The sequence below is a fragment of the Ammospiza nelsoni genome, chromosome Z, assembly GCF_027579445.1.
Source record: "Ammospiza nelsoni isolate bAmmNel1 chromosome Z, bAmmNel1.pri, whole genome shotgun sequence".
NCBI classification, from domain to species: Eukaryota; Metazoa; Chordata; class Aves; order Passeriformes; family Passerellidae; genus Ammospiza; species Ammospiza nelsoni.
This window is the reverse complement of record NC_080669.1, coordinates 22,800,125-22,812,695: the sequence shown is the minus strand read 5'-3', so window position 1 is coordinate 22,812,695 and position 12,571 is coordinate 22,800,125. Positions and strand designations below refer to the sequence as shown.

At 36.5% G+C, this 12,571-nt stretch overlaps 1 protein-coding gene across 1 annotated transcript in view; it reads left to right on the top strand.

The window, feature by feature from the left end:
- The window catches only part of LOC132086327 (transcription factor TFIIIB component B'' homolog), a 52,693-nt gene that overhangs the window by 17,069 nt on the left and 23,053 nt on the right, over nt 1-12,571 (top strand). The window contains exons 13-25 of the mRNA XM_059491900.1: nt 240-316; nt 1,685-1,829; nt 1,983-2,065; nt 2,648-2,807; nt 3,215-3,297; nt 4,496-4,727; nt 5,804-5,985; nt 6,652-6,865; nt 7,380-7,567; nt 8,110-8,284; nt 9,665-9,780; nt 10,465-10,684; nt 11,227-11,414. Of these exons, the coding sequence (XP_059347883.1) occupies nt 240-316; nt 1,685-1,829; nt 1,983-2,065; nt 2,648-2,807; nt 3,215-3,297; nt 4,496-4,727; nt 5,804-5,985; nt 6,652-6,865; nt 7,380-7,567; nt 8,110-8,284; nt 9,665-9,780; nt 10,465-10,684; nt 11,227-11,414 (2,063 nt within the window). The remainder of the gene's footprint in view (nt 1-239; nt 317-1,684; nt 1,830-1,982; nt 2,066-2,647; nt 2,808-3,214; nt 3,298-4,495; nt 4,728-5,803; nt 5,986-6,651; nt 6,866-7,379; nt 7,568-8,109; nt 8,285-9,664; nt 9,781-10,464; nt 10,685-11,226; nt 11,415-12,571) is intronic.

Below are 12,571 nucleotides of genomic sequence, written 5' to 3'. Positions count from 1 at the left end.
TAGCCTTCTGATGAAATATTTTCTTCTATTCTTTTAGTATAGTTTGGATATATATCATAAAATAATAAATCAAACCTTCTGAAACATGGAGTCAGATCGTCGTCTCTTCCCTCATCCTAAGATCCCTGTGAACACAGTCACACTCAACCACTGTGGAAATCTTGTTTCTGATTTTTGTTACATTACAGTAGAAGATCATCTAAGTTTATTGTTTCTTTCCTACAACATTTCTCCCTCAGAGTGAAGATATGCATCACTCACAAAAACCAGATGGAAAGCAGAGTGCATCAGAATGTGGTTCACAATCTGAAATCATGTACGTATAATTATTTTGCTTTGCGGTGGCACTTGAACTAAACCTGTATCTACTTGATTTGAATATAATTCCAATTGACCATAGCAGATTGAACCAGTCAGGAGATCGTGATGAGTTGTTTTCCATATTCAGTGAAGCTTTTTGGTAGAAATTTTGATTACTCCGTAGTAGTGCATTAGCTAAGATCTAAATAGTAGGTAGGAATAGGGAGAAAGACTTAGCTAAACTTTGAGAAAAAAGCCCTAGCCTTTCTACAGCCAGCAAGAGCAAGAGAATGATGAATTTCTGCCACATTGTGGGTAAAGGTTGTAAAATTTAATTTTTGGTTTTTTAATAGAAGGGCCTCACTGAATCCTTTGACATTCATAGTTGTCCATCAGAGCTTATTAGCTGTACACGTCATGTGTATGGTGTATTTCTTCTTTCCTATTTGGAAACTGTTCCTCTTTGGAAGTTGGTGCAAGCTTCTAAGATAAAAGATACTCCAAAATGTCTCTGTCTTATCTATACTCCTTTATGAAGTTAATTTTGGTGATACTGAGAAATCATATATGAAGTAGTCTGTGCCTAAGGTTTCCCTTTTTGCATGATCATCAACTTCTTATTTCATGATACAGTTTTTTAAAGGTAATTTAGAGATGAGGTACTAGTTAATGCTAATTTGTTTTTCATACTTCTGTCTTTCCCTTTTTGAAGGACAGGTCACTCCTATGATAAAGACTGTCAAAGCTTTATTTGTCCTGTTCTAGGGAGAATATAAGAAAAGGTAGTAGTTCCCAATCTGAAGATTATTGATAAGATGTAGGGCTGTGTCACTGTGTGAATCCCAGGACATGCCATTGCAGTGGTTAAGGACAAAGAGAGTGATGTACGTACCCCATTCTTCAGTAAGATGTGGATGCTGGCAGTAGGACAAGGTATTTGAAAAAAAGTTTGGTTTTCCATGACTGAGATAGCTTTGAAAGGGGATGGGGGGACAGAAGAGGTGGATGCAAAACATTGTATATAGGGCAGATTTATATTGTTTCTATATAAAGTTAATCACACTGACATGAATTGTGAATCCTGAGGAGAAAAAAATATTCTTATTTATTTAACAGCAGGAAATGATTCCTTAAAGTATTTTGAAGTAGATTCCACTGAAAGCCAGCAAAGTTAAGGTTTATTTTATGCTCTTTTCATAACTTCGTAGCATATCTTTTAATATCAGAAAGATGCAATGGGGTTTTTTTTCCTGTTTATTGTCTTGCTGCATGCAGTGTCTTGACCCATGCAGTCTGTGGCGGTCTTGAGGTACATCTTGAACCATATAAGAACTTTAGGTTTCTCTTTGGTAATAATGTATATCACCTTTCTTTATATCTTAAGGAAAACTGAAAAGTCAGCAGATAGAAGGCGCTTGCAAAGACCTAAACCAAATTTAATGAGATCATCTGGAAGGAGGGAGACAGCAACACAAGACAGAATGGAAGCCAAAACTTCTTCTCCAACCCTTGCAAATGCAGGGGAAAAGGTGAGAAAGAGGAATGTTGCTTAGTATGTTGTTCTTGATGCTGCATCTGTTTTGCTCAATGGAGATACTGTGGGCCAGCCACAGAAATAACATTTTGAGAACTGCTACTATGATACTTGCACACTTGTCAAAGAGTGATATTCCTTGCCTCAGTTCCAGTGCTCTGAAGAGGAGAGTAGAAGAAAACATAATGAAGCCACAGAAGTAGACAACAGGGATTTGGATACTGCATCTCAGTAAGTATTGAGATCACTTTTCCAGTCTCCTGGTATGAACTGACTGTAACTGTTAGTTTATTCCATATAATTCTCCTGGAAAAAGATAGCGATAACTGTGAAGCTTTAATGTAAATTTCAGAATTGACTTTAGCACTTTTTTGGATGATATCAGATGGTACTCAAGTAGAAGGTATATACTTCTTTTCTGGAAAGTTGATGAAAGCATTGAAGTACCAACAATACCTGTAATTTGAGAAGGGGAGCATGATAACTATGGCTTTGCTTCCCTGCCAGCCTCAGTTATCAGGTAATGGCTCTGCTTCTGGTGTTTGCAGAAGCAGCTGTGATATGCAGTTTAGTTAAATTCCTCACCTGTGTGACAAATTAATCTCTTTTTAATACGTAGATAAATCGAGTTTTCGTGCATTGTAAGACTAAACCAAGCTTGTTTCTTATGTGAAGCAACTTCCATAAGTTTATGCAAATCTTTCTGAAGACAACAAAATTCAAGTAAAATATGTGCAAGACTGCGTAGTATTTGTAGACTTGAATATTATGTATATCACCTTTATTAAATGTTATTGTGGATCCTTTGTGCAGAGAACCTGAAAAAACTGCAGTTGCAAAGACAATAGTTAGAGGATATCGACAGAGATTTAAACCTAATGTTACAAGAGCATCTGGAAGGAAAGAAGAGCCTGAAAAAGATGCAGGAAATGATAAAATATCCCATCTACAGCCTAGGGGAGAAACCGAGAAGGTATTTAATAAAGTAACATAACTGAAGATAATAAGCTGCTGGGTACAACAGTAATGTTATCTTTTTTTCTTTACTTTTTTGCTCCTGAGTATGAACAGGAATTAGCCACTTACTTAACCTGCTGTCAGTGGTAGTGTGGTATTGCTTAGTGACCTCAGCTGCGGTGAGAGGTTGTTACACAAACAGTAGATGCCAATAGTCTTTCATGTCCTGCAGCACATACAACTTCAGGTATTTGCTGTAGTTTTTACTGCACCTGTCTGACTGAGAAATTGATCCTGTAATTGTTTGTGTGTCATAAGCAATCTATGTTGTCTCCTCTTACAAGCAGTTATTTGGTCGGTTAGGTGATGCTGTACTTTATGAATGTAAGACAGTTCATGTCATAATACTCTGTTTTTGTTCAGAATAATGACCAAGGTAGTAGATCTGATGATACCAGTGAAGATACTGCAGAAAAAGATGACAAAGTCCTGGAGACTGTGTCTCAGTAAGTATGAGAAAAATAAGAAGATAACCACTGCTGTCCTGCAATTTACCATTCTTGTTGCTTCTGGTAGTATTTCGTAATGTGGTAATTATAGAAGTTTTTTAAGAAACTTCTGCAGTACAGAAATTGATGGCAAAATAGGAATCTTCATTAATTATGAAACATTTATTAAGCATTTTCATTTTTAAAGTTGTACTGTTAAATTATAAGTCAGTCGTGTACATGTAAAAAAGCTGAAAATTTAGTCCCTCAAATACTAAAACAAGCCTTAGCTACTTACTTTTAATACTAAAATGCATCCATTTCAGTGGTTAAGTATTTAAACAATAAGAGTAAGTGTTCTTAAAGTGTAGTTAAGTGTTGGATGTCAAATAAGAGGAAGAAAAAATTTCAATATGTGCAATGTAATGCACATATTTATTAAGTGTTGCATTTTTCTTCAGTGAAGTGGCAGCTGTAGTGTAAAAGCAATAATATGTTTTATAGAAGAGATTGTAAAAAATAAAAACTGGAAAAAGCCAACTTTCCCCCAAATACTGCCCCACAAAAAAATTCCCAAAACAACCTAAACCAAGAACAGAAATAAAAATCCAAAACCTCAAGCTTGTCTTTTAAAGGGAGATACTTGAGGAGGATCAGTGGAGATAGAGTGGGTGTGATAATCTGCCAGAAAAAATTTTCAGTTACTTCTTTCATTAACCTGCTCGGTGACTTGATACTCAGTGTAAAATTTGTAGAAGAATCTGACCATTCTAGTAATGCACTACTGATACTTTTACATTAGTAAGTTAAAAAAGTTATTTATATATTTTCTGAATTCACTGAAGAAAAACTCTGAATATTTACATATTTTTAAACTCTTTATTAAATCTGCCTCTAGACTAGATAGGGTCCATCTGCCTCTAGACTAGATAGGAATACAAAGAGGTCCGTTATGGATCAGAGAAAGGTCTCTCTAGTGTCATATCCTGTCACCAATGGGAAGAGGAAAATAGCAGGGCAAGCATAAGTTTAAACTCTCAGTCCTTAGTACATACATTTCCAGTTTTATTCTTTCAGGAAGATAGTAATATATTTTAGTAAGTGTATGTTAATAACTATTTAAAAGAACAGAGGGAAAAAAAGCATCTGTTCTCCAAGTCTTCTCCCACTTTCAGATGTGGTATGTACTTCAGGGATCATATATATGTTTTTCCAGGTCTAATGAAACAGCTGGTTTAAAAGAAGATAGCAAACGGATTGTGTTGAATCAAACACCTCTAAAAAGAGGTAGAATACAGAGACCAAAACCAAATCTAGGAAGAACTATTGCAAGGCAAAAAGAACTGATAGCTGAAAAAGATCCTGAAGAGGAGACAACAGAAGGTGGAGAAGCAGAAAAAGGTGTCATGCACCATCGAGATGAAAACAATGATCTCTGCCTGAAAAGTGTAAGTTTCTTGAGCAATTCCTTATGCATACTGTTTTGTTGGGTTCTTAATAGAAGCCTTGGTAACAAGACCTAGGTACACGCTCCATAATTTGTAGGGATAGGCTTTGCATCTTTATTTATTATTTCAGAATAAACTATATTTGTAGTCATAAAATTTCCTCATTTTTACACTTGATTTCTGTTTTCTATGGTGTGAAGTTAAAGTGCAGTCAGCAACCAAGTACCAGCTCACTTTCTCACTGCCCCACCAGCAGTACTGGAGACAGAATTGGAAGGGTAAAAGCTGGAAAACAGGGGCTGAGATAAACTCCTGAGTGCTGGATAACCCTGAGTAAGGTTTAGTAGGGAAAGCAGAAGCTACACTCATGTGCAGAGCATAACCAGAAACTCTTCTACTACTTCCCATGAACAGGCAGGTGTTTAGTCACCTCCAGGAGAGCTGGGCTTCATCACACATAATAGTTACTTGGGAAGACAAAATCCACTTCCCCCACTTTGTATGCTGAACTGCCTGTCCATGACTCAGAAGGACGTGGAATATCTCTTTGGTCAGTTTGGGTTACCTGTTCTGACTGTGTCCCCTCCCATCCTTCCATGCCCCCTCAGCTTCCTCTCCAGCTTGGCAATATGCAAAGCAGGAAAGGCCTTGGCTCTGTGTAAGCCCTGCTCAGCAATAATTAAAACATCTCTGTGTTATCAACCCTATGTGCAGCATAAACCCAAACCACAGCATGACACTTAACACTGTGAAGAAATCTAACTCTGCCCTAGTCAAAACCAGCATACATGGAAATGGAATGTATCTGACTTGGTTGTATTGTGATACCACATCTGGAAAGAGAAATGAAAAGAAAAAACTCCTCGGAAGATGAACCACTTAAAAGAGAAAATATAAAGAAAAAGAACTTTTTACTTTTATAGTAGACACTGATATTGGTTGGATGACAAGAAACAAGAAAAATTTTAGTGTTTCTGTAGAAAATATTTAAACTTTATCATTTTCTTCCTGCTCTCCTAGAAGAGAAATTGAGTAAATATTTCATCTTAACCAAGTGGAACTTTTATTCGTTTTAGGATTTAACAGTTCATGAAGGCACTCAGCTATCCAGTGTGACGTTAGAAGATGTTTCTGCAGATTCTGAGATGAACTCAAATACAAGACAGTGTTTCCAAGGAAAGTCCTCAGAAGCAGAAAGCAATGAAAATGAAAAGCGATTGTCAGATGTCTCCAAACCGGTTTCAGATTCTAGTACAGGGTAAGGTTATTTCACTTCATTTGAGAGAAGAAATGGTTCGAAGCTATCAGTATCTCTCGGTATTATACCATATTACATTCAACTTTGGCATTACAAACAAGTTGTGTATATATAAAGACATATATATCAAGACAATACTAGACTTTAACTAACAAAACCCCAAGAGCTTGAAAACATTAAATAGATATGCTCTTTGATGTTAATTTGATCTTTGGACTATTCGCCTAATTTTCAAAAATGTACAGTTTTCTAATGTTCACTCCTTGTGATTGTCTTCTCCATGTTGGTCTCCACAGTGCATTCTAGTGTGCTTTTATAGATCCTTGAGTACAGGCTCTGGTTTCGTATTAAAGTGCCTCCTGAAAAAATAGTCAACCACAGGTATTCTGTAAGTCTTCTGGGTATTTTTAAACATGATTAGAGGAAGGTATTTTTAAAATGTATGTATCGTAGTAAAATGTCTCAGTTTGCCTTCCAGGTCTCAAGTGGAAGGGGCGGTAAACTTCTTTCCTTATCTGTTTATAAGATACAGAGGCATTTATTGACAATCACTGTGTTTTTATTGGCTCTTTTTCATGTCACTAATGTTGTTACTGCTCTGAGAGCTCTATACAAGGATGCCATATTGTCCCATGTCTTTGATTGTTCTTTTGCTTGTTTTTGCAGGGAATCTCATCCTCAGAAGGAAGAGGAGAAAACTGTTGTATCATCTGCTAGGCTACTGAGGATGCGATTCCAGAGACCAAAGCCAAATTTAAGAGCAACTAGTAGAAAGGAAGTTCTGGATGTAAATAGTAAAAGTGCATCACAGAAAGATACCAACAAGGAAGAAAGTTTGACACAGTGTGATAGTGAATGTAGCATCCCTCCTGACACAGATGTAAGGCTTTTGGTTTTTTTCTTTAGTTATATGTGAGCTGTTGATTTTGTGAAATGAAGTACTGATGATTTTAAAAAATACAAAGTTAACTTTTTGAAACAATTTTTTCAAAAGCTTGAATTTTCCACCTTAAAACTTGTGTACTTTTCACTTGGTCATATGTGAGGAGAAGAAGATGACTCACATTTGATGATATGATGAATCTCTTGTTACATGTCCAGATGTCTTTCTGACCCAAAGTGGCATTATAGAGATGACAGGGAAGAAAAAAAAAAGTATTAATAGAAGATGGCACAGATTTCAGGCTTTGTTGTCTTAAATAAAAAATTGTGTATTTGTCCTGGAAAGACTGGGAAATCATCAGTGAGCAGTTACAGAGGAGTTTGTAGGAGAGCACAAAAAAACTCTCTGATTTTTTCAGAGTGTGGTGTATACCAAACTTCATAGACATCATAAACTCTCCTTTTGGTTTATTATTACAGCTTTTTCTGGTTCTTGTGTTTACATTTTTCAGAAAGCAGGAAAATGTGAAGCCTTAAATGCACTAGAATCCTTGGGAAAGCAGATGTCAGTTTGCTCTCAGGAGGTTTCTGAGAGGCCAAGTTGTAAGTCCCCAAAAACATTTTCAAGATCAGAGGATTGTGGACTGGAGATCTGCCTATCTGAAATTTGCCAAGATGACATTTCTACTACTATTGCAGGGTAAGGGCTTATCTGCTTTTATCCTTGACTGTAACAATGAAAGAATTTTACAAGGAAATTACTGCACCAATGGTTTGCCATCTGGCAAACATATTCTAATGAAAATACTGCACAAAATTTCCATTCTCATAGTTTAACACCAGTGATACTGCAATTTCAGTAGCTTCTGTGCTAAGCATGACATGAATGAGCATTCACTTTATAACTGTTTCATCATCTGAAAGACTGGATTAATTTCATGCAGGGAAATACTAGTTTGCTTATCAAAGAAAACATGTAAAAACTGCCTTGGTTTTATAGCAACAAGTAGTCAGTAAATTAGTTAATTCTTTTGTTGGAAATATGTAGAAGACTGGTGCTTCAAACTTTTCACTGGAATAAGTTGTTGTTTGTAATTTAAACTCAGCTGACCTTTTAGTTCACAAGATTTCTTCTCAATACTCAGTGGTTTTTGTGTGTAGTACTAATGGATCTGTGTTTGTGTTTGTACTAAGTTTTGGATTATTTTTTCTGTCTTAACTTTGCATTGATGATACAAACAGCACTCAAGAAGAACATCAATGTGCACCTCTCCCACCTATTCAGCTGGCACAGAACAAGACGTATAAGCCAAACTTGGTAAGAACTATTGGAAAGAAGGAGTTACAAATATCAGAAAGTGAGAGCAAGAAAAAGCCGGATGCAGAGCAAAAAGATGAGTTTGACAATACTATCATGGTAAGCCTTAATAAGAGTAAGGCTTTGCCTTCAAAGTTGGTTTGAAGTGCATGTTCACTTTTATAAAGTGCAATGGAAACATTGAAGTTGCATTGCCTGACACTGAGACAATATATTAAATTTAAAAAAATTCCCAAAACATGGTAAGCTGAGGTATTGTAGGTATGAAATCAGTGAGGTCTACAACTTGAAGTATTAATTATTCTTTTTACAAATGATCTGCTTTTGATTGAATTGCAGGATGGGGAAAACAAATGCACATTTATACAAACTCTAGAATAAAAATGCATAAGAATTACATTTCTTTTCTCATTTCATCTTTTCTGTTTAGATGAATCAAGTCTGTGTTGAGCAATCTAGTATAATGTCTCAAGTGAAGGTAGAGGATAGCTATTTTTATGAAAAAGGGGTTTTATTAATTTGATAATCTTTAACTGGCTTCATCACTACAATACCTGATACTCCTCTATTTCATACAAGTAAATGACACTGTGTATCCCCACAAACACTTACCAGGCACTTGTAGAAGATGTGGAAATTCTCGAAAGCCATTTACAGTGTGATGTGTCTGTGTAACTGTTTGTTGGATTGCACATGAATCATGTCACAAATGTAGGAATATCTGTGTAGACTTGCCTTAGATTTGGAATACAGCTAAATTTTGCAAGAGTGACCGTTTTGGAGTGATTATAGCTGGTTTTGTTATTGAGTCTATCAGAAGTACTTGTGTCCTGCAGGAATCTCTCATCTTCCATCAGTGCCACAGTCAGCTTGCTCCTAGCTGGGATAGTTCCTTGTGGTTCAGCTTTGGCTGCTTTGGGCCTGAGGCCTGTGAACCACGCACATGCATCTGCTCTGTACTGGGCAAATCTGTAGAACCAGAGCAGGTCTGATGCCCCTCTTTACTAGTCAAGCTGTCAGGCCTGAAGTGTTGAAGGATGTGTTTGAGGGGCTTCTTCGTGGAACCAGTGTGGTAAATACAGACATGAAGCTTATTAGGCCTTCTGGATCTTGAGGCTATGTTATTGTGGCTTGGGTGTGTCTGTGCTGCCCTCTGCTGTGTCCAGTTTTCAAAGGTTTTCCATTTGCTGAAGTATCTTGTTTCGACCGTGCTTCATGTATTAGGGAATTGATTGTAGACGGGTGTTTCCCATAATGCTTGGGTGCACATAGTGTTTAAGAACTTAACTCTAGGTATCCCAGGAGTATTAAGACTTCTGTTCCTTTTTGCATATAACTTGAATTATGATAACATGATTTTTACCTTTATTTCAGTTGGGAAAATAGCATCGTTTCTATTTTTGTATATTGAGCATATGTCTGTTTTAGAAGCTTACATACTTCTATTTTTCTTCATGCTTCCTTTACTGTAAATTGAAGGGTGAAAATGAAGCTGTATTGTGTCAAGCAGATGTATTGAGCAAAGAGGAACAGGAACAGCAAGAGGTGCCTCAGGTGCTCTCTATTTCTGAAACCTTATTGTCTGAACAAAGCAGGTGAGGTTTGAGTTTAGCAAAATAGCATTTGAAAAGCTTTTATCTGTGTATAATGAGATACCTTTGCAAGTGTCAATTCTTCTTTTGTCTTTTTACAGTATTTCATTTCCAGTGCCTACAAACAGCTTTTTCCAGTGTTTTCAGAGCACATTTTTTTTGCCTGCACTCTTCGTTATTATTTATCTGGTACATACTTCTGTACAAGCTCATAGGTGTTCCTGACCAAGATGTTTTATTACTTGGTCTGTATTTACTTAAGTAGCAATCATGTGTGTAAGGTTTGTTGTAAGATATGTAACATTCAAATTTTGCAAGATATCAGAGACTTGACTCTCATTTGTCCATCCATATGTTCTTCTATTTTACTGCCACTGTTGTTGAAATAAGATCTTAAATGTGTGTTAGACTGCTGATGCTTTCATGTTGGTATGGTTAGCAACACAGCTTGTTTTTTATGTTAAAAATGCCTTGACAAAATCATTTTGTTATTTCTGCTCCAAAGTTAACCATAAATGAGCAATGTATTTGAAAATATAATTTTATTCATCTTAAACAAAGCAGTCTGGTAGTCTCTTGTGTAAGTGTTAATTCAAAATGTAAGTGCAGAAGTGTTTTTTTTCTCTCTCAGCCAAAGTAAAATGTGTATTTTCATTTAATTTGTTTGTTTTGCTTTAAATTCATCAGTACTGAAAAACTTACCTCCCAAGAAGGCAGGCTAAGTGCTCTGAAACCAGGACAACTTGTAAGGATTGAGTCTCCAAGAGCTAGACCAAACCTAGAAAGAACATACAGCAAAAAAGTATCTCCAGTAGTACAAAAACTTACTGCCCCAGATGAAGAAGAAATGAATCATGGAGAGAATCTACCTGTGACAGAAGAATCTGAAAACCTTCTCTCCTCAAAAGTGAGATTCTATTTCTGACTACACTTACTGATTCTTGGTTCCACTCTAGCTTTTTTTAAGGCATCTAAATAAGCTGTTTGTAAATACATTAATTAATTTCAGCCTAGTAAGAATTCCTGCTCAGTATTTGCATGCTATTACAGGGTTTTCCAAAATCCTGCTAGTGACACATTGATAAGATATACAAAGACTTCACTTGGATTTTGACATTTCAGTCATATTCATGATACACAAGTAGTTACCTGCATGTTGTATTCTGTTGCTGGGTTTCTCCTGAGCTCCTTGGTTGCTTTTTATGAAGGACTATATTGGTTTTAGTATCTGTCTTTTATTAGCTAAATGCCTTCCTAGAGGAACAAGGAGCAGTGATGGTAGCATAAACTACTTGGCAGTTTTTAAATGAAGTTTCATCTCAGGTTAGCAACTTGATCATAATTTGCAACACTTTATTTTACAGGTGATATATTTTGTTATAATAATAAATAAAATATTTTTATATACTTTGCTAATATTGTTGGGCTTTTTTTTTTCTCAAATCAAAGGATGACATGGACATATTGTTGCTTGTGGGAAATTTGGCTGAGAATGACAATCTAGACATAAATTCAAGAAGCATGACATCAGAAACGCTTTATTCTTCTAAAAAATCACCAAATTATAACAGCAAAAGAGTGCAAGAAGAGTGTCTATCTACAGATGCTACAGGAGGCATTCAGGATACCACAGAAAGGTAAAGTTACCTCTTTTCAAAGTAAAAAATCTTTCATTTTCCACTGGGGTAGAGTTTATTTTCTTCTTATTAGCTGGTACAGTGCTGCAATTTGGATTCAATATGAGAATAACATCGATAGCACTCTGACATTTTAGTTTTTGTTGAGCAGTGCTTACCCTGAGTTGAGGACTTTTCAGTGTCTCATGGTCTGCCAGGGAGCAGGTGTGTAAGCAGCTGAGAGGGAGCACAGCCAGAACAGCTGGTGTGATCTGGCCAAAAGGATATTCTCCATACCATGGAACGTCATGCTCACTCCATAAACTGGAGGGACCTGGCTAGGAGATGCTGAACACTTATTGGGGACAGGCTGGGTGTCAGTCAGCAAGCAGCGAGCAGTTGTGCATCACTTGTTTCCTTGTGTTTTATTCCCCTCTGTCTGTGTGTCTGTCTCTCCTTTTCATTATTTTATATTTTACTTTGTTGTGATTATTAAACTGTTCATATTAACCCACAAGGCTTACCTTTTCTTTCCAATTCTCCTCCTCCCTGGGGTTTGGGGACTGACTGACTGCATGACACTTGTCAGCTGTGGTTAAGATGCGACAGTACTTTAAAAATTTTGTGCATTTTTCCAGTTGTTGTTATACAGCACTTGCTTCTGGAGCTTACTAGTTGTTATCTGCTATGTGCTGTGCAAGTCACTAGGTGGCGTTCTTAAGTAGTAGAACAGTTTTTAAGAGGATTAGGGTTTTTTTTCCAAGGCTGTTTTTCTTTTTAGAAGGTACTTCATGGGTGAGAGTAGAAGCAAGTAACCAGGGTTTAGTTGTCTGAATTTCTCACTAATAAATTCTTGGGGTACAGTGCACCATGAATGTGGACCAAAGACTGAGCAATGCCCTTTGCACTCCCTTGTAATTGAGAACTGACAAGAAGACAGCAAGCTCACTTTGTTTCTCTGTGTTATAAGCTACCTTTTGCTCAATCTTAACTTACACAGAGCAGTCCCAAATCTATTTTAAAATTTTGCAATTTTCTGGAATTAATTTCTGGTTTGTATCTGTCCCTAAAACTCTAAAATCTCTTCCAAAAATTATGTTGAAATCATGTCCCAGAGTCTTTTGGCTAGCAAGACAAGGGCCTTACTTGACAATGTTATCATCTTCTATGATGGGGGA